General features: G+C 42.1%; 1 protein-coding gene across 5 annotated transcripts in view; it reads left to right on the forward strand.

Moving 5' to 3' along the window:
- The window catches only part of myo16 (myosin XVI), a 113168-nt gene that overhangs the window by 60818 nt on the left and 30014 nt on the right, over positions 1-22336 (forward strand). For all 5 annotated transcript variants that reach the window (XR_007946280.1, XM_051958575.1, XM_051958576.1 and 2 more), the window contains 15 exons: positions 273-338; positions 2497-2624; positions 4133-4238; positions 5385-5502; positions 6111-6258; positions 7056-7173; positions 9618-9735; positions 10504-10575; positions 11431-11572; positions 12251-12323; positions 17826-17978; positions 18253-18453; positions 19426-19501; positions 20785-20981; positions 21919-21999. Coding sequence is in view for 4 of the 5 variants with exons in the window: in XM_051958575.1 (XP_051814535.1) it covers positions 273-338; positions 2497-2624; positions 4133-4238; positions 5385-5502; positions 6111-6258; positions 7056-7173; positions 9618-9735; positions 10504-10575; positions 11431-11572; positions 12251-12323; positions 17826-17978; positions 18253-18453; positions 19426-19501; positions 20785-20981; positions 21919-21999 (1797 nt within the window). In the remaining variant the exon portion in view is untranslated. The remainder of the gene's footprint in view (positions 1-272; positions 339-2496; positions 2625-4132; positions 4239-5384; positions 5503-6110; positions 6259-7055; positions 7174-9617; positions 9736-10503; positions 10576-11430; positions 11573-12250; positions 12324-17825; positions 17979-18252; positions 18454-19425; positions 19502-20784; positions 20982-21918; positions 22000-22336) is intronic.

The raw sequence follows: 22336 nt of genomic DNA on the forward strand, positions 1-22336 counted from the left end.
CTCTACATTAGCATATCCATATAGCAGCAGAAACACCATGAATATTGCCATTAAGGACAGAGCAGGATGGCACTTCTAATTCCAGGTCAGTGTTCGCTTTAGGCGGCCTGTGAGTAATTTTAACCCAACTTCAGCCCTGTTCATGTCAAAATGGTCCGTCAAGGCAGAGCTGTGCCACATCACACACAAACGATTTTATGATATTAGATGCAACTCCTTGTTTTCAGCTGATTTTTGTGTTTTTTGAAGTGTGTTTTTCTGCTCCTTTTTAGACTTACATCGGACACATCCTTCTGCTGGTGAATCCAAACAAAGAGCTGCCCATCTATTCCACTTTGGTAAGACCGCCTTTCGCCTGAACTCACAAGATACGCTGCACTTATCTATCCTCATGTTGAATTTACACGTTCTAAAAACATTTGATGAGCTGAGTACCGAACATGCAAGGTTATGTCATGGAGGCGGCATAGTATTTGGGTGTATAATAAGCAAGGCATGCACAGATGAAATGGACTCTGTGGTTGATAAATAATGCATTCTTCCTGTTAGTGATACACAGCATAAGGCTGACTCTGCATCAGCCAGGAAACAGAAGGATCCACTTTAGGTAACAGAAACACTACTCCTTGTCAGACTATTACACTATTTGTCCACCGGAAAGAATTCATTGTAAAACTGTATCACAGCATATTCATGCAACACCTAGAGGAGCCTGTCAGCAAATGAGGAACAGGCTCTAATTCTGTGTGATCATTTGTTCAATGCTGTGCTATCAATCAGCAACGGTGTGTGTCAGCTTATTTTAAATAAGAGATAATTCATTTTGAAACAGCTGAATTAGTGCCAGTCAGAGGCTGTGGACCCAGAAGGGGGTTGTATGGAGGAGGAGGAGGAGGTGGCATCTTCTTTTGCCCTGACAGAATGAAGCCAAGCCCCCCTCTGGCTGTCCCATTCCTGCCTCTGCCTGGATTCACTCCAGGCATCTCTACCCAGCAGAGAGGATGTGTGGAGGATCAGAGAGGAGCCAGTGTGAGAAGGACATATGTCACAACATGTGTGATCTGCTGGCCGTCTGTCGCCCCCTCTGGACTGCTGGTCCGCAACCCATCCTCCTTCCCTTTTCCACGGCCTCAAATACAGCACTGGCACACATGCTGGGGTTACAGTTCGGTGTGATAGACAACAGATGGTTCACTGTCTCATGCTGTACTCTTAGAATGTGTTCAACAAAATCAGAGCCCTGTATGTATATATATGTTCCTCTTGGGCATAAATCACACAACAAATGTGTTCATAGAAGTTTTTTCTGAATATTTTAATGGGTTCTTGTGTAAAATGCAAATTCCTAAATGTCTTAAATGTGAAAATAAACTATTTGTAGAAGCAGATCTTCATCTCCATAGAACTGAACCGAGGAATAAAAGTGTCCACAATAGAATTTCCTAGAATTTGATTGTTGTGACACTCTCCAAACGACATAGTTCGTCATGAATCCCAAAATAAACATCTTCACGACTACTTTTGATCAAACGCTTGTCAGTGTTTTCACACAGCAGTTGAGATCTGACAGCTCAGTGTTAACAGATGATTTTTAGTTTCACCTCCTGGTAATAAGAATAATAATAATAAATGACACTTGGGGGTTGATAAACACATGTTTATTTAACCCTCAAAATCCCAAGCAGTTTCTATCACATTTTTGCTCACTGTAGGTACTTTTTTTTTTCCTGCAATATAAATTCCTACACCTTTTGGAAACAGCCGTGGCGACAAGTAGAGAGAACTCAGATGTGTCTTCTGTGCAGTATGACACAGTTGTGATGTCGTAAATCATTTAAACAATATTGAATTCCTTTGATTATTTATTTTACAAAAGTTAAGAATAACTTAAATCAGCATGTACAACATTTTTCCAGTGTCCACAGATAGTACAAATACAAGAAGAAAGGTTGAGAGTCTGCATATTTTAAATATCTTACTACTCACATTTTTGATTTGTTTCCATACTTGTCTCCTTTTTATGTTCCTGTCTGTGTAAACACTGCCTGCAGTTCAGTCAAAAAGTCATGACAGAGCTCAAAAGCTTTGTGTTTTCTACTGAATCTAGTTGGTACAAAAAGTTTAATTTGGCCATATTTTAAATGAGACTTAGAATAAAGTGATTTGGGTGAAATATTGTAGTATTAAGTTTAGATTCAGTCCAGGAAAATCACATGATTATTTCTGTTTTCACAGTTAAAAGAGTGTAATTTGGAAAATTTCATAAACAAAACATACAATTGAGGTGTTTACATGTTCAAAAAGTTCAACTGATGTCATCCTTCTTAGGTTGAATGTCAAACAACTCCTTTTCTGTGAACTTTTCAAACATCTTCTCACACTCGCAAAGAAAGTGATACCCACGATGGTTTCGGTGTTTTTGCTGCAACTTTATCTTCTGTCTTGCTCAGCCTGGGTGTGTATCCACGTTACATAAGGTCTGCTTCTCTTTCTCAGGTGAGTCAGCTGTACCTGAGCTCTACAGGCCGTCTGTGCTCCTCTCTGCCTCCTCACATCTTCTCCTCGGCAGAGAGGGCTTACCACATGATGCATCAGGAGAGACGCCCACAGTGCTTCATCTTGAGGTACAGCCACCACCTCCAGCTCCACATACATCACTGAACTGCATGCCTTGCAGTTATGAGACAAAAATGTCAACAGAGTAGCGGGAATAATCGAGGCTAATAGCCGGCCACCTGGTTTGTCCACACCCCTTTTGCCACACACCTGTTAAACACACCCTGAGAGATTAATGGCTCCCAGCCTGAGCTGAGCTGGAGACCCGTTCAGTGTTCATGCAGAGATGGATGTTTGCTGGGAGCTTTGTCGCGTCTTGCTTTTTTGTCCACGGCTGGACTGGGGCGGTTCTCTGATTGCAATTAAATCCCGTTCCGGCTCTCCAGTGACATTCCCGCTGAGTCGTAACCAATCTGGCAGAGAGTTAATGCACCCTGGCCAGAGGCTATCTATCTCACTCACACACACAAACACACACGTACACAGCGACAATGTTGTGTGTGCTCATATGTACACGCGTTCCCGTTTCCTCCGTTCCTCTCCTGAACGCACTTTATCGTTGCTTTTCTTGTTTCTCTTTTTGGTAAAGCTTTCTGTTGCGTGCTCTAGCTTTTCACTTTATTGACACACATGCCCAGAAGCACACACACACACACACATATGCACTCCTACACTTTTACAGGCAATCAGTGTCCAACATCCCCTAAGGCAAGTGCTCTAACAAAATGCCCTTGAAATCTAATAAAAACTGGTAAATGAAAAGACAGTGAAAAGACCCTTGGACTTCACACTCAGCAGGGCTGTTAGTAGGAAATATTGCTGCACATAGACAAACAGCGCATCACGGCATAGCGCGGTCATTAGTAAAGGCTTCTGACCTTCTGAAGCCATCTGCTTGGTGTTACTATACAGGTCTCAACTCTCTGCGTGTCGGTGAGTGTCAGTGCATGTGCTGTAGAGGTACCTTATGTCAGACTTAATATCCGTTCAACAGAAAATTAAAAAACAAAGGCCTCCGGTGCCAAACAAGTTGTGGCATTAACAGTGTGCTAAAAGTGGCGGTGAATGTAGCGATGTTAATGGCATTAGAAGGAATAGGTTTAAGGGGAGGAGGGGGTTCCTGAAGGGGTGATGTCATGTGGGTGTAGATGCTAGACTGAGGTGACACCCTGATGACTAACATCTCACACCTATTCTTCTGAGACGCATACAGAGCAGTGCAACACAAAGATGCTTGATTTTTGCTTTTTACTCTTTTACCTTGCCTGTGTTCATTTGTTGTGCGGTTCTCAATAAAGTTTACAAAAGAAAATTAATAGAACATGATTATGTGGGGAAATCATGAAGCAATGCAGCAAAATATGCCTAAACCTTGAACTCTGTAACAAATTGGTGTCATCTGCATATTGCCATGTTAGTTAATATTACATTGTATTGCTGCAATAGTACAATTACTAAATTTACAAAACACTACAATGCAATTTTATTGTTCATCATACTGGAAATTTTGTGACTACACCTCAGCAGTGTAAAACAGAGACAATGACAGGACTGATTGTTGTTTGTGTGTCTGCAGTGGTGAGAGTGGTTCTGGGAAAACGGAGGCATGTAAACACATAGTGAGACACCTGACCGCCCGCTCCAGCCCCAAAGGCTTTATGCTGGAGCCCAGAATGAAGCACGTAAGTCTGGACAGATCTTATCCATAAGATCCTCTCTTGTGTTTTACCCTTGGAGCAGTCAGTGGAACATGTGATGACTGTACATCCAGGGCGTAAGTCATAAATCCTTTGTTGCGCACAAAGCCACAATGCTCGAAATATAATCTTGCAGTACACATTATTACTTTATTTCAACATTATTTAATATTTGAGTGTTTCTTCTGGTCTCCTGTTCTCTCACTCTCCTTATTATTTCTTTCCCCTTCATTCCCTATGGTCAAGAAAAATCAGAAAGCACAGAGTGTAGTGTGTTTACATATCCTGCTGTTCTTTTATTGCAGTGACAGAAGAGATAATAGATGTGTGGATTAGCGCACCACAGTATGAGGCATTTACTAGTCTTTTCTTCACTTCTTGATAGCTGTCACACACACCACTGGAGCAGTCCAACCTTGTGTTTGATTGTGTCAGCATTTACAACCTTAAAAGGAAGTGTTGAATTTTAAAAAATTATAGAAGTGTACAGAAAATCAAAACATACCCATATCCCCTTTGTGGCACATTTTCTTGTGAATCAGTAGGTTACAATCTGAAAGCATTTCCTAGAACAAACGGAACAGAGAAGCATTTTCTAGAAGAGAAAGAACAAAAATAAACAGTCAGGAATAAATACCCTCCCACTTGTTAAATAGCAAAATCATATTAATGCCTGGAAAAAGCAAAAAAAAACTTTTAGGTCACCACACAGTGTGTTCCTGCTTCTCATGTTTCCAGTGGTGGTTTTAGGTTTGATCCTGCTGCTTAACACATGGTTCACCTGCTCTGCTCTCAGTCTAGCTATCAGTTAGTCTATCAGTATGCCAGTTGTGTAACAAAGCAGTGTGTAGCCTGGAAGGGCTGCGTTCTGATGAAGTCATCATTATGTAGTCGATATCTGGGTCAGCTCACTCTCTTATCGTTCTGGGACACAGAAAATGTTGAGTGTCCCAATAATGGCTGTATGTTGACATCTAGTGGTAGAGAGTAGAATAGAGCAGGACTGCTTTTTGTCTGGAAAAAAGATGCAATGTGTAAATTAAATGGAGGTTTTATGAAAAAGAAAATAGTCTTCAGTGAAAATCATTATAAAACAGTGGTAACATGTAATTTGATTGATGGGATATGCAGGTGAACTGTATTCTGGAAGCCTTCGGTCATGCAAAGACTCCGAGGAACAGCAACTCAAGTCGCTTTATCAAGCTGCTGACCATCCAGTACTGTGAGAAGAGGAGGACGCTGCTCAGAGGTAGCCTCAACTTCTGTCACTATAGCAATGTTAGTAATGTTTGCTTTCAGTTTTGTTCAGATTTGGTCCAAAATACAATACTTGAGTCTTCAAGATGTCTACCTTCTGGTTTAGTTTTGCATAAGTAAAAATAGTCTGTTTACTTTGAATTTTATTCCACAAAAAATTATCTTAATGATGTTAATGAATGTAAGTGTTACCAGAGTAACCAAGGAAGTAGTTTTCACAGTCTAGATTATTATTTTCATGATAATGGTGTGTGATAATGGCTCATTATTCTAATAATGGGGCACTGACCGTAGGCATAAACTACTCCAGATGTACAATACGTCTAACACAGTCCAATAATATTTCTGTAATGTATGGATCAGGTGCACAGTAGTAAAGCTCCAGCAGGGGGCAGTAAAAGCCCATATGTTCAGAGTTGGATTTTTTTAAGCTCCATTTTGTCACCTTGTTTTACTCAAGTTAATTTTATTCCGTTAAATTTAATTTTAATCAGTGAGCATTGGTCATTTAGTAAATTTTACTATTACTATAATCAGTACTGTTGAAACATGCTTCGCATATTTTTGTTAATTAAGTATAAACCACGTTTGATTTTTAAGCGCATCTGTACACCTACATGCTGGAGAAGGCCCGCCTGGTCCACCTGCCTCCTCAGCAACACAACTTCAGAATCTTCTACCTGATGGCTGAAGGTCTTTCAGCTGAGGAGAAGAGTGCACTTTATCTCAACAATGTCCTGGCTCACAGGTACGTGGCTGTCGGGTGATATTATATGTGCATACAGCATACATGTGTATATGTATGTTGGTGTGTGGCTGCTGATCAGGTCAGTAAAAGTTGTCCAGTTTTGTGGTTTGGTACTATCACAACCTGCACTTGAGACCAACCCTAAAAATGTAATACATTCATATTTGATATCTGCAAGGATAGTGTGAGTGTGTGTGTGTGTGTGTGTGTATGCATATGTGAGTTTCTAAGCAATTCGACAGTGGTGTGTATGTGTACAGCCATGTGTGCAGTTTTTGTCAGATTTTTATTTGAATCTGTGTTGTTGTTGACCCCAACTCGTGCATTTATTTGTAGAAGTAACGTGCAACTGAGTTATTGTTACTATACTGGGAATCCGCTGCTGCAGGTCTATTGTGATAACCACTGACCTCAGCCGGTCTGTTTTGGAGTCCGAGAAGCACGCCGGCTCTTCTGGCATGACACCAACCCATTGTATCTCGATGTATCTCTGTTTGATGTGCGTGATAAAGTTCCATAGGTTTAAAACCCTGTTCGCCCGTTTGCCTCTTGCTCACTACGAACAGTGGCTGGAACTGTATTTAACTGTGCACAGAACTGCCTCATAAATCTTTTGGATATAGGTCTCTCTCATCCAAAGATATTCACATAAATTCCTGCCGAACACACGGGCACATATTTGGATCCGGTGCACCTGTCATTTTAGACTCAGCCTCGCTTTGTTCTCTCTTTGTATTTTGTTTGCTTGTCTGTAATATTTGTCAAAGTTGCTCTTATATTTCTGTCCTTGCTTCCAGGTATCTCAGTGGAGGACTTGCAGGAGAGAACCCTCCGGTGGCTACAGCTTCTACCCAGAGCAGGGAACACCTTGCGGCAGTCAAGCAATCCCTGCGAGCGCTGGGCTTCAACAAGCAGGTATTGATTTGCACAGCCTTCTGTTGAGCCGAACGTTACTGACAGCTGGGAGATGTGAAAGTGTTAATGTCACAGATCCTGAAGTCACATGCCAATTATTAGGCCATTGATGAGATTTTTCACCAGATTTTGGTTTCTAAGCCCCGAGTCTAGGGGCTGGATCCTCTAAAGAATGGAAACTGGTCCAAACTCTAAAATCCCAGAGTAAAAGTAACGATTTGGAGCCTCTGAGAAACCTACAGAGTTAAATATTTTAGATTTTTTGACCAAAATGTTGTCCCAGGATTACTTCACATTCACATGATGAGGACTGCCCAAACATTATTCAGTTATCAGCCACTGAACAACAGATTTGAGCCTGAGGGCAGCCAAGGACCCTGCTCCCAATTCAAGCACAAGAATCATTTGATCAAGCATCTGTTTAAAGACCATGTTAAATGTGTGACCAAATGCAGGTGACAGGGTGTTGATTTATGCCCACAGCGAGCATATAGTGTGCATGGGTACAGTCCGTCCTGTGCACCACCAGCTGTGCTCCCAGCCCCATTATCAGCTTCTATACTTAGATTCCCAGTCAGCCTCTATCAGCAGTGAGTGACCATCATCTCACCTTTTAATCCGGCAGCAGTCAATACACACAGACAAGGCATACGGGACAGAGGAACAGAGCAATAGATAGCAGTATTATCAGGGGGCACTACTGTCCACTGGATAAGAGAGCGAGGGAGAGCAGCAAGGGCGGGGGAGTCGAAGCGATAGACCACCCATTGGTCTCTGTCTCAGCTCTCATCAGGGGATGACTCCCAGTCCAGACCCAAAGGTCAATCGTCATTAACGCTCCCTATCGCTCCTTTTTCTCTCCCTCAGCCCCCTTTCTTCTCCCCCTTGAGCGAAGTGGTGGGGGGGTCGCTATGTGTATTGAGTGTCAGACAGAGACTAATGCTTGTGTTTATCTCTGAGATATCAGCTCCAATATCCTGTCTTGAGAGAGTTCACACGCCGACACATTCACACGCACACACACGCATGAGCACACGTCTTCAAACTCAAACTTCCCCCCTGTCGGAGATTCAGAGCAGTGGGTAATGGGGTATTCCATGAAGCGTCCTCTACTCAAGGGCACGAGGGAGAGCGTGGCAGAGGAAGGGAGGAAGTGTGTGAACGAAAAGAGGAGGGCTGACGCATCACAAGTGTTGGATTTTCTGATATTCATGCCTTTATTTTGCATTTTGTAGTACAATTCTGGCTATTCTATATTTGTCTTATCATCTTGAAAATCCAGAAATGCGTAGGTCAGTCTCTCAATGCTGTCCAACTTTTCTACCCTGTCTGCTACACTCAGCCCATTTGTTCCTTCTAAAAATGGAAATCTTTGAAAATGGGTCTTGAACAGCTTTTTTAAAAAATCAAAGTAGTTTGCCAAGGCAGTTAAACAGTGTGTTTTTAAGCAATTTTTTCTAGCGTTTGTTACTAGTGCACTTGTTTGGCACTATATTCAGTACCAGGATGCATGTAGGACTGGTATAAAATAAACTCCAGGGGTCACTGTAATCAAAGAACCCAGCCACTAGTTAACTCCGCCAAGGAGGTTATGTGACACCCAGCGTCTGTCTGTCTGTCTGTCTGTCTGTCTGTCTGTCTGTCTGTCTGTCTGTCTGTCTGTCTGTCTGTCTGTCTGTCTGTCTGTCTGTCTGTCTGTCTGTCTGTCTGTCTGTCTGTTGCAAGATAACTCAAAAATGCCTGGGCAGATTCACATGAAATTTTGAGGGGATGTAGACTATGGTAAGAGGAAGAGCTGATTTAATTTTGGTGGCAATCTGGAAAGGATCCTGGATTCTGGATCACTTTGAATTTTTTGGTATGTTTGAGTATGTGGTCCAAAATATGACAAAAACATCATAGGTTAGTATGTCGTCCAACAAGTTGGAGCAAGGTGTCCAGATAGCTCAACTGGTTAAGAAGGTGATTCATAAACAGAACCGTGTCAGAGATGCAGGTTCAATTCCAGCTCATGCTCCTGTACTGCATGGGTTTCCTGTTTTCCTCTCTATCCTTGGCAGAAGTCTGCACTTTCTGAGTGCTTTTCTAGTGTGAAATTGTGGTAAATGTATGTGTTTTGGACAATGATACAAGTCTGCGGCAAGTTGACTAAACCTAGTATTGTAGTTTTCACTCCATAGGCTTACCAGAAGGACCATTCAGTCTTTTTTTCAGGACTTTTCTTGTATTTGTTGACATCATGACAAGTATAGAATAGGCTACTTGTGTCCTTCAAAGTTTGACTTAGCAACAACAACAACCTTTTATGTTGTGCAAGTTTTTATTGAGCATTGAAAAAATGTTTTCAGTCTTTCAGAATTGCACATCTCCAGCTTGCAGTAGTTGATGTTATATTCTCTCTAACTCCCCCCTTTCTCCTCTTTCTCGTTTCCACTTTCTGCTAGGAGGTTGACTCAGTGTTTACGCTGCTATCTGCTGTGCTCCATATTGGGGATCTACGTTTCACTGCGCTGACAGATGCCGATTCGGCCTTCCCGTCTGACCTGCAGCTGCTGGAGAGAGGTCAGTGTTTCCCAGGGTCCCAGCTGAGCCCACATTTCCACCCTGTGTTTAGGTGGGACACAGCGAGGGAGGAGGGGTTCATTGCTTTAACTCATGTTGTTTCAGTCATCATCATAGCTCCTCCCTCTCCCTCTCTCTTTCTCCGCCTCGGTGTCCTGCTCGGCAGCTGGCCAGCAATAGAAAAAGGCCAGTCAGTCACCTGTTTGGTGAGCCACATTTTCTGCCAAAACGTAGCCATGGTGAGGAGAGATCGCCACTACACACACAGTCTCCCATTAATGGTCTCAGCGCTTTCTCTTTGTCTTTCCTCCCGCTCTCTCATTATGCAACCGCTACATGTGCTCCTGTGACCTCTGACCTTTTTGTTAGATGGTAAACAAATGACATCAGCGTCTGAATGGGGAACAAGCCACTCGTTGTCAGGGAGATGTGATGTCATGACTGGTGATGTCAGCAAAGGGGTTTCTGGGTTGCTGTCACCTGTTTTATTTTTTTTCCTGCTTGTTTATGAGTTCTCTTCCGAAATCCAATGATGACTAATTGCTGCCAGCTCCACCGATCGGTTGAATCAACTGTCGCAGGGTTCAGGATGTTGCGCTCTCAGCGTGATATCATCATCAGAGCTGTGCCAGAGCAAACTGGGTTCTGGGATGTTATCAGCGCGACCTCTCTGATGCTCAGTTAATGTTTAATGCTGTTATTTTGATGTTTTTCCATCCTGTGATCACTTCAGTTGCCTTCTTTTTCTGTCTGTCTTCCTCGTCATAGTTGCTGGATTATTGCAGGTCTCCTCCAATGACCTGAGTGCCGCCCTCACCTCTGATGTTCAGTACTTCAAAGGTATCAACATACCTGTTTTTGCCTATGTTTGACCCTCCTTGTTACTTTGACCAGATGAAAAACCTCCAGTTATATATTCTGCTTTTAATAAGGTGCAGAAACTTTGCCTACAGGCTGATATGTAGGGTCACTGTGACATGTTTCCACCTGGTAGGAAACCATAGGATAGACCCAGAACACACTGGCCTGGGATTGGCAGATGAGCCGCTAGGTGGAGCTTGAAAACTTCGCTGGAGAGAGAAATATCCAAACTAGCATGCTTTAACCAACTTCATATAAGCAGCAGATAACAAATGGATGGATAGATGTATAGGTTTTTGTTTAGAAACAAAATAGGGGCGAATCCCAACAAGGGCTGCACAGTGGATTGGTGGTTAGCACTTTCGCCTTGTAGCTAGAAGATCCCTGATTTGTGCTCCGGCCTTCCCGGGATCTTTCTGTGTGGAGTTTGCATGTTCTCCCTGTGCGTACGTGGATTTTCTCCAGGTACTCCAGCTTCCTCCCACAGTCCAAAAACATACTGGGATGAATTGGTAGCCCTAAATTGTCCGTAGGTGTGAATGAAGGTCTGTATATGTAGCCCTACAATAGATTGGCGACCTGTCCAGGGTGTCCTCATGCCTTTGCTTTAGGTCAGCTGGGATAGAGTCCAGCTCCACCGCGACCCTAATGAGAATTAAGCGGTATATAGATGATGGATGGATGGATGGAAATGCCTGCAAGATTTTTACTTTCAAAGATACATGAATATTCTCCTGTAAAACCTTTACAATTATGCCTATTGTCATGTGCTATCATCTGAGCTGTCAAGTGCCAGAACGTGTGTCCTCACGTCCTCTTTTTTTTTTTTGTCAGGTGATGTGATCACACGGCGCCACACGGTAGAGATGTCAGAGCAGTACAGGGACCAACTCGCCAAATCCATCTATGGACGCCTCTTCAGCTATCTGGTCAACAGCATCAACGACTACCTTCAGGGACAAGATGACAGCATTGGGTGCGTGTGTGTGTGTGTGTGTTTTTGGGGAGTGGTTTGTGTTTATGCACATGTGTACCAAGGAGTGTGTTTACTATCGATCATGAGAAAAAATTCCTTGGAAGCCCAGACCGTTGATGTCTGTTATCACAAACGCTACCAATGCAGCGTCTCTGTCACTCATGAGCTTCGGGGAGAAACAACACTAATGTTGTAACATGACACATAGTTTAGATTGGAGGTTTGTAATAGTTTACATTGCGTGGCATGCAGGTTTAGGCATGTGCACAGAAATGAGAATACTGCAGAGATGGAGGACACACCCAAGGATTACACAGAGGTCACAAACACACCAGAACTTAAGTCCAAACACACATACTCCCAGGTGAAGGTCGTCAGATCCTTGCTCTTGTTGATGTTGTGAAGTCTTATCACACTTTGACAGATGACCCAGGCTACATCTTCTGGAATGTGTTTGTGCTTTGCCTTGTTTACACACCGACCGCAGAATGTAATAAATTTGTCAACCATACAGTCATGGCACACCCCTTTCAGATGTTATTGCACACACAGACACACACTTCACACGAGCGTGATAGTTCTTGTCAAAGTCACACAAGCAGAAAAGTTCTCATGTTAGTCCTGGAAAATAAAAGTGGTCCTATAATAATAAGCTTTCTGTTTATTTTTTTTTTCCAGTGACCCTGCCTTGGAAATTGGGATCTTGGACATATTTGGGTTTGAAGAATTCCAGAGGAATGGATTTGAGCAGGTGGGAAAGTGTTTTATGTTTTCCATTTCACTCTTTTCCAAACAGAAAAAAAAAAGAAAAGATCTATGTTGTGTTCCTCCTCCTGCCTTCGAAATGACACATTATTCCTCCTAATCAAGCCGAATGCATTCGCCGCGGCTGTACTGAGCTACAAAAAGATCTCTCTAAATAGTAACTTGTAGTTTCAAACAGATCCTAATCAAATTGTGAAAATATTTGGAGCTCTTATCTGATTCTGGCTGTACATTTTTGACAGTAATTGTAATGAATGGGGTGAGGTCTGTGGCTGACTGTGGCGTGATTTCCAGCTGTCCTCAGATGAACCGTTGACACAATGACTGTCTGTGTGCAACATGTTAGCGTAATAGGCAGCTTCAAAGCAACGTGTGCTTGTGTGTGTATTACAGATGGGAATCCTCTTTATGCAGCAGTGTTAGCTTAGATTTTTAGAGTCACTATAAATCACTAACGATTAGAGTTTCAAAATCAAATCTTAGCCCAGTGAAGTTGCTTCAGTTTTCCTTATTTTCTAAACAAATGTTTGTTTGTTTGTTTGTTTTTTCTTAGGGCGTACTGCTTATATGATTATGCACCACCAGAAACAAAGGCAGTTACTCCAAATTAAATAAATTGTGAATGCCACTTTTTTTTCCAGGACGTTTGTTTAATCATAATCATGTGTAGCTAAAAACACAAATAAATCAGTCTTACATTATTTCTTAGTGGCAATCTGAAAATAGCACACCAACAGTTTCCTCCTCCATAATTACGTACAATGAGGATCATAGTGGTTGACATATTTTGGCTTCTCCACAGCGTTCAAGATCTACATGTGACAGCAATTTGATTTAATTCAGTTCTATTTATAGTACACCAATTAGCAGCATGTCATCTCAGGACACTTCACACAGTAAGGTCAGGAACGTAATGTAGGAAAACCCAGTGATTTTATTTGAGCATCACTGGAAAGACAGAAAAGCTCTCTTTTAACAGGAAGAAAGCTTCAGCAGAACCAGGCTCAGAGAGGGGAGACATCCGTCATGACCAGCTGGGGTGAGGGGAGAGAGAAAAGATGAGCAATTCAAAATAGACCGATAACTAACGAGAACAATAAACACTGGACAGGATAGCCAGTAATTACAATCAGAACTGTGCGGCTCCAAACACAAACTACAAGGGAGAGGAGATGTGATGGAGCTTCGTCATGTGCGTCTTTTATGTGAGGACAAAGATGTAAAATCTGTCTTCCTAGTTTCTGTCAGGACAAAGGTTGCTGTGTTTTGGATCAGCTTTAGATTTTGCGGAGTTATTGAGTCATCCTGATAATAAAGAGTTACAGTAGCTCAGTCAATAGGCAACAAATTCATGAACTAATTCTTAAGCATCAATCCGTGACGGGATGTCCCTCATTTTGACAGTGCTGCACAGGTGATAGAAGGCCATCCTTGAGGCTTCTTTTATGTGTAGCGGCATGTCCTGGTGTAGAATAGCTTTGAGGTGTTCCTCCTAGTAGGGCCAAGACAATGCCATCTAGAGCAACTGTATAGTTAGTGTGTTTCTGAAGTGTTCAAGGCCAAATACAATAACTGAAGTTTTGTCTAAATTTAGAAGAAGAAAATTCCAAGTTGTCCAGGCCCTAGTACACATGACACATGCGATCAGTTTGTTTTCTTTGGCTTTACAGTTAGATTTATATTCGCTGTTCAAAAATTTGTGGTCATTTAGAAATGCCCTTATTTTTGAAAGAACAGCAGTTTTTTTTTCAATCAAAATAAGATTAAATTAATCAGAAATACAGTCTATACATAGTTAATGTAGTACATGACTATCCTAGCTGGAAATGGCTGATTTTTAGTGGAATATGTACACGGGGGTAAAGAGGCCCATTTCCAGCAACCATCACTCCTGTGTTCTAATAGTACATTGTGTTTTCATTTTCATGGAAAACATGAAACTGGGTGACCCCAAAATTTGAACGGTAGAGTATATGTATGTAATGACAAGCATTGGTCCTAGTATGGAACCCTACTGAATAAAACCTCATACTACAGTTACTTTACCCAAAAACATCCTCTGTAATATAATGTTGTGATTATTAATGCGTCTGTTGTCTGACAGCGATGAGTGATGATCTAAACCCTGACTGACACATACAGCATTTCTGTGCAGATGGTCACATAACTGACTTGCAATAATTTAGAAACTAACAGTAAGGTTGGGTATCAGTCTGTGGATTCTTAGTGCTTTAATTGCCGCAACCCTAGATGGACAGATTGGCCAAATTTAATGTTTAAGAGTTAATTAAGTGAAAGAAAACATCCATCTGCAGTCTGGCCGAGATGGAATCTAATAGTCATGTTGATGGTTTAGATGAACATCAACATTAGCTCAGAGAGGACTGTATGAGAGAATCAGTCCAAATATAAATCAGGTCCCACAGACGCCTCCAAAGCCACTACACTTGACAACAAATCCGTAACAACTGTGGGAGGAATGCAATGGATTTTTCTTTTCGGTAATACATAAAAGTAAATTTGTAAAGAAGCTCATGAAGTCAGAACTTCTGAGAGCTAAAGGAGCACAGTGTTTTATAAAGCTGTGACTTTGTCTGCCTGGCTAAAGCAATAAAAAGGAAAGAGGATTTTTCTTATTTGCCTTTACGACTGACAAACAATATGCAGTTCTGGCATAATGGAAGGTTTTTATGTTACTAGACTGTTCTTACAGGCTAAATTCATTTTTTTTCTTTAGAGTACACCGTTGTGAATTGCATGAAGGAGCTGGCCTCCTCTTGATTCAGTGTTGAGTTTCTTGCACAGTGAGGCTGAAGTACTATTTACAAGAAAATTGACTTTTATGAGAGTAGTTTTGAAGTGGCTGCCCTCCATTGTATTGGCACATGGTATTGAAGTAAATCAGAATAGAATAATTTCCTTAAATCTTCATTATTCAAAAGGCATCTACTATAATTAAATTATTTCTCAAATGCAGTGTTGTCCGTCGGTCTAAATTTAAGCATTATTGGTTTTGGTGACTGTTTTTTTTTTTTTGTGTGTGCAATGTGTATTCAGTGAGAAGCGGAAGTTACATTGCACTCAATGGGATTTTTTACAAAAATTTTGATTTTAGAATTTAGTTTGATTCATACAGAACAGGAATGCTGATTTTTCTTTATTTTGTTCTAGTTTTTGTCTGTTTTCCTGACACTGTGTGCTTTTACATATACAGGGATGCTCAGCTTGTCTGCAATGTTTGGTTGTTTTGCCCGTGTGTGGGTGACTATATTGTATATGCACAGAGTACAGCATGTACAGCTCTATGCTGCTCACCTGTTAAGGCCTGTAAATCTGTCATGTGCTCATCAAACATGCACTGTTAATAGACTACTCCATTGTAAGGCCAGTGGGGATCAGGCAGACAAATCTGAGTGTGTGTGTGTGTGTCAGTGTAATTCATGGTGCTCAAGAGGCTAAGTGCTTATTCCTGCTACTCAGAGCTTACACTTCCTCCCTGTGGAGCTACTGGTTTCTCCCAGCTTTTATTAAGTGCAGGATGTGTTCGTCTTTGTTTTTGTGTGTGACTTTGGCGTTTGTGTGTGTCAGTAAGGTAACAGTGGTCTTACTCATCTGGATGTTCTCTAATCTAAATGGAACTTAGAGACTGTGTAACCTTTCCTCTTCAGGTCAGTGAGAGTGCCAAAAGAGAAAACCAAGGGTAGCGGGGCAATAAAACTAGAAAAAAAGAAGAGAAACCGTCACAGACAGCTCATGCCTCCTTACTTCAGATGTATTCTCCACTGAGATCTGCCTATTAATAACCGCCTCCTCAAAACACACACATTACCCACCACCCACAGATTACAGAAGGGGAGGAGCCAGCTCTGAATAAACAAACACGATGATCTCTTACAGTAGACGCGACACATCGCTGACAAACAAGCTCTGACATGTTTGTACACACTTGTGCACGTATACAGAAACCTACACGAGTGCGCTGCACATGCCCAGCATGATCGGGGTCATTAGAGCTTGTTAATTAGAACTGTGTTTGTCAGGGATGTGTTGTACCTGCTCAGCACTTTGCTAATGAGCTAACTCAATCAACCACCTGCTGGGACTAAGCCTTTAATGGACGAGACTAGGTCGGAGACAAAGAATAGGCAAACAGTGATGAAAGGGAAACAGGACTGTAGCCGTCTGCACCTTAAAGCAGCTCCTGGATCAGCACTTTTCAGTCAAGGGAGATGGGACCCAAAATGTGGGTCGTGGCACTGTTCTGACACCATCACATGACGGTGCTGAAAGGAGAAAAAACTCTGTTCGCTGGTTGTTGCTTTTCACACGTTCAACAAATAATCCTTTATAGGGTCATGGTGGTGTGTTTCTGATGCAATCTACTTTGTGTTTTCTTATACTAAGTTCAACATTCACCTCAATTATGGGAACAGTTACTGTGGCTGTAATAATATGCTGCCACTGTAGAGCAACTACAGAAAGGAGAGATGATGTGACACTTTACATGTTGCATTTATTACTCATCACTCCTTTAAAGAGGCCAGGCTATGGCAGTATGTTGCCGCTGGCTGTGAGTGCAGCTGCTCAGCCTGCTCTACTGTGCTTATTGAAATTGTGGTTGCTGCTTGGACTTCTTTTCTGATTAAATCTATGGGGCAGTGGATTTATCTGCAGTAGCTGTACTGTCACTACTCCTGTTAACAACAGCCATAATGGCATCATCGATTCACATGGGATTTGCATTGGCATCACTTCTGTCAAATATGACGGATGTATATTTCAGGAGTTCAGAAATATAGCAACAAGGAAACAATGTTCACTGCACACTCATCCCCTGCATGTAGTTAGTGTTGCACCCATTTTCAAAAAGATTTCTAACCACCATAATGGGAAAACAGCCCAGCCAATGCTACAACCACAATCAAATCAAATGGAAACAGAGGCACTTCACTCCGATGTTCCAACTTTTTTGTGTCTGGCTCTGAGTTCAGAAGAAGTTCAAAGGGGACTGCTGTTGCTCAGTCATTTTTCTTTTGCTGTTCCACCTCTTCTTATACGTAGTTTCGCATGATATCAACTTTACAAGTCACATTTGTGTCTCCCTGCTGAACCCTAACCCATCTGATTGACTCCTTCATGTTCTGTGGTTGACTCCTCCCAATAAACAGTCCTCATAATTTCATAGTCTGCAGTGTTGCACCAAGAGTGAGTTCATTTATGCCCTACTAACTGACCGTGTTGGTGCCACAGTCTGCTCAAGATTGTATTTCTGCATTGTTTGCTTGAAGAACAAACATTCAGCAGCATGTCTCTGAGGAGCTGCACCATGTGTCCTGAAGTGTTACAGCGTGGTGTGTGTGTGTGTGTGTGTGTGTGTGTGTGTGTGTGTGTGTGTGTGTGTGTGTGTGTGTGTGTGTGTGTGTGTGTGTGTGTGTGTGTGTGTGTGTGTGTGTGTGTGTGTGTGTGTGTGTGTGTGTGTGCATTCCAGCTGTGCGTGAACATGACCAACGAGCGGCTAAGGCAGTACGTCTCTGAGGTGCTATTCCAGCAGGAGCAGGCTGAGTGTCTGCAGGAGGGCATCACCATGGAGACCCCTCGCTCCCCCAGCAACCACCCAGGCGTTCTGGACTTCTTTCTTCAGGTACTGTATGTTGCTGGTTTGGACTAGTCCAGTCCAGTTTGGTCTCTCTCCCTTTACCACACTTTTTTCTGTCTATACCATCTCTAATTTCTCAAATAAACCTAAAAAACAAATGAATATGACTGAATTCTCTTGACATCAGAGGGACAGGTCTGCTCTACGTGGACCAGTAAGAATGTCACAAGGACATAATGAATGCCTAATGTTATCAATTGTGCTTTGTAAATATGGACAACATAAATAACATATGAGCATCTGTTTATTCTTTGTCCAGAGGCCTCAGGGACTGCTGTGTGTGTTAGATGAGGAGAGCCAGAGCCTGCGGCCAGTGGAGCAGACCCTGTACAAGAGGTTGTCTGCCCAGCTGGACTCCAACCCGACTCACGCCCTCTCTCTAACCACCAAGGATGGCAATGGGAACCCCCCACCCAAAGACCAGGGCCCAGCCTTCACTGTCAGCCACTATGCAGGACAGGTCTGTAATCTAGAACAAAAAAATCTGTTGATATAATGTGGTAAGGTTCCACACTAGAACATGAAATCTATATCGGTGTGTTTAATTTTTATTGCTGCACACTTTAGGCTTTTATTTTGAACTGTCATATGTTAGATTAAGAACACACATTAACATGTTTACTTACATAATCCACAGTTGTGTTTTCTGTTTGCTTGTTTGCCTGTGAATCTCTTAGTCACAGATTTGTATGCAGTTAATAAGGGAAAAAAAAGACAACAGTTGGTCAGTAAGTTACGATATTAATGCTGGACAAGGACACAATATTAATTCAGGCCTTTAAATTTAACTTTAAAATTGGTAAATAATCCAACCCAACAATAAACTCAACATTTTACCTCATTATCTGCCCTTGGTAACATATTTGCAGTTCAGCAGTCATGTTTGTCCTTTATTTTGGTGGTGATTCACTGAACATTTATGACACATACAAGCTATAAATAAGATTTTTTTTGACTCTCTGTGGCATAAAGACCTCCTTTAACTCTCTCATTTACTGACTGTTTCTAAACTTGCACATTTAATAAATGTGATTTTTAACACACGTGCTATTATGTTTGGACCAGACATTATGAAAGAGGTAATAGTAATGCATTTCAAAATGACAATGAATAATAGACAATAATAATAAAGTGATACAATATCTTTGGAATAGTAGCTGTCTGAATTAAAAGTGTACCATGCATCATTGCAATAAAAGGAACAAAAATATTTTAATGCATGTGTGAACTTGCAGAGAAGACACTGCTGTGTCTGGTCAACATCCTAATATTAAATCAAAATACAGAATTTTTACCACCACGTCTCTGTCTAACTTGCTTTTACAAAGTATGTCAATGTAAACTGGTATATTGATAGTTTGTCGTATGTAAGATTAAATGTGCTATGTAAGCATATACATGAATGCCCATGTATGATTTCCTTTTCTCCCAGATTTCATATGACCTCACAGGGTCGCTCATGAAAAACAAGGACTCCCTTCCTCAGAATCTGCTGTTTACGATGAAGAGTAAGTGCCCAGTGAATAACACACATATGAGCACATTGTGACGTCAGAGCGCACTCCATCACAAAGATGCACTTTTGTATAAACAAACAGAGCACAAAACCGCCCCTTGTCTAAGTGTGGCTGCGTCTGCGTGTGTGCACGTTTCATCCCATATGTGGCAGACAGCACCGTCTGTGTGTATATTGTCTATAGAACGTGCCAGATGTGGGGTGTTGTGGTTAGCGGGACACAGGCAGCCGTTGTGTGACTGCCAGGCTGGCGTTGTGTCCAGCAGCCTAATTGCTGTAATTTCCATGATGAGGCTAATCGTCTAAAGGCTAGCCCTTCACTCACACTTGGCTGTTATCCCGCCGGCTGATGAGTCGATGCATGGCTGCCTTTCATCCGTACACAGACGTATGCAAAGTGTTTCGGCCTTAAGTGTAAGCTCAGAGGAGGACAGAGGGACACGGTTGTGGACACTACAAGTAGGCGAGGGTGCCTTTAAAAATGATGCCATCGATATTTTTCATCAATTACGTCCATAAACAGTGCAGTAACAGTTGTTCTTCTTGTTACTGTCGATAGATTTATGATCCTAGCTATGTGTATGCCACATAATGCCATTGGCACCAATCAGAAGCCTCCCTGATGGTACTGCTCGATGAATAAGACTGTTAAAATGCCTAAAACTATTGCACCGGTCAATATTCAGTCGGTGGCAATAACTGCTTTAAATGAAAAGACAATTACCCCTGGAGCCGTGAGTAATTATGTGCTTAAATGAGTTCTGGACCCATGTTTGTTTTTCTTCGCTTACTACGCCTACCTGCCGCCATCCTTTACCCTATCTCTCTCTTTCTTTCTTTCTTTCTCCCTCTGTTTCTTCTCTCTCAGCCTTTCAGATGAGAGCCACACACCCACGTTCACACACATGTTGTTTGGCTTTCTGAATGAGCTCATTGTTGTTGTGGACCACTCCACGTGTTGTGGAGTGACATGGTCCACCCCCTCTTGTTGCCTGACTTGATTGTTTACATGCAGCCTAACTTTTTGCCTTCCTCCCCACCCTCTCTGCTCCTCTGATCCCTCTTTCCTTCCTTATTTACATCCTGCTTTCTTTCTTTCATTCTGTCTTTCATTCTTTCTTCCTTTCCTTCATATTTGCCTTTTCTTGCTTTCTTTCTTTCTCTTTTCATCCCACCTCTCCTCATTCTCCTCCACCCCCTTTTTCCACCAATGCTGTTGCTTCTTTTACCCTCATTTTCCTCCCTCTCTGCGTGTATGTGCTTTGTGCCCGGCAGCCAGTGAGAGTGTGTTACTGCAGCAGCTCTTCCAGTCCAAGCTGACTCAGACTGGTTCTCTGGTGCCAGCAGCCCAGGGCCGCATAGGGCTGAGGGGGCCTAAAGCTGCCTTGTTGCTCCACAGGATGCCATCAGCCTCCCTGGTCAATGCCAGCTCTATCCCCCAACAGCCCCGGAGGTACCATGATCTTACCAAGGTACAGTACATTGTTCACAGAGGGACGAGTACAGCGTTGCAGACCCAACTTCTACACAAACTAGGTTTAAAATATATTTTCAGCATTTGGCTAAAAAGTACATTTCTCACACTACCACTTGAAACTCTGGTGACCTGAAATAACAGAGTCACTCACAAAGTCACACAGTCAATCAGATGTTTTTTTTTTTTGTTCCAACTGACTGTCATTCCAATCAATGGAAACAGAGGGAAAGTCCAATTTAAGCTACTTCCCACCACACTGCTATATATACACCTCTGGGAATTAGATTTGTTTGTACATCCGTGCAAGAGATAAAAACTCCACAGGCCTGCATGCACATACACATAAAGCCAGCGAAAAAGTTTGCGTATGCGCTTTCCTCATCACATAGAATCATTAAAACACAAATGACACACATGATAACTATATTCTTTATGAACAGAGTTCCCTTGTTCGGTCCATCCACCCCCTCTCCGTGTCTTCCTCTCTATTTGATCTACCTTAGTGTTTTAGAAAGTAATGCACATATGTGAGTAAAAGCGCTTGCTGGTTGTGTAACCTCCAGGAGGTCCTGTCTGCTGTCTCTGTGGCTCATTAGCCATCTAGAGCAGCGGCTTACATAAGGCCCCGTTCACCTCCCTGATCTGTCCCAGCAGCCTTATACGGTAACATTAGGTAATATTGCTGCAATGCACAGGGTGTAAGACGGTCAGCACAGTAGATGCCATGAGTGTCTTGAAACCATAAGAAGAATCATAACTGGGTGATTACAAACACCCTACAGACTATCAAAGACAGCTTCATTATGCTTTGATCGCCAGTCACAAGTGATGATAATATGTGTTGATCATGTTCTTTGCTCCTCAGTGACCATTTGAAGATGCTTAGCTATGTAATATTGCTTCATTTCTCTGTTATCTCTTCTTGTTGCTAGATCTTGAAGAAAAAAGGCTCAAGCTCCTTCCTCCATCGACTAGAGCGTTGTGGACCCATCACAATAGCTGTCCAGCTGAGGGTACGAACTGTTCTCATTGCATAATTACGACAAATGTCAAAATCTGCCGGCTGCAGGTTTCTTGCTCTGTGGGTTTTGTATGTCTTCTGCAAAAAAATCAGCATAAACATTTAGTTTGCTGTTTTTGTGACAATCGGATAAACCACTTTGTTCATTTTGTCTTTCTGAGTATCTGTTTTCTACACAGGCATCTGCAAGAATCTGGATCAAATCATGCATGATTCCAAATATAGTGCATGTCGAAACTCCAGGGTTTGTGTGAATTCAAGCTATAGCTACAGTGATGCATCCTTTACAACAGCCGTCACAGCCTTTGCGACAGTACAACCCTATTCAC

Source organism: Acanthochromis polyacanthus, chromosome 14, assembly GCF_021347895.1.
Source record: "Acanthochromis polyacanthus isolate Apoly-LR-REF ecotype Palm Island chromosome 14, KAUST_Apoly_ChrSc, whole genome shotgun sequence".
NCBI lineage: Eukaryota > Metazoa > Chordata > Actinopteri > Pomacentridae > Acanthochromis > Acanthochromis polyacanthus.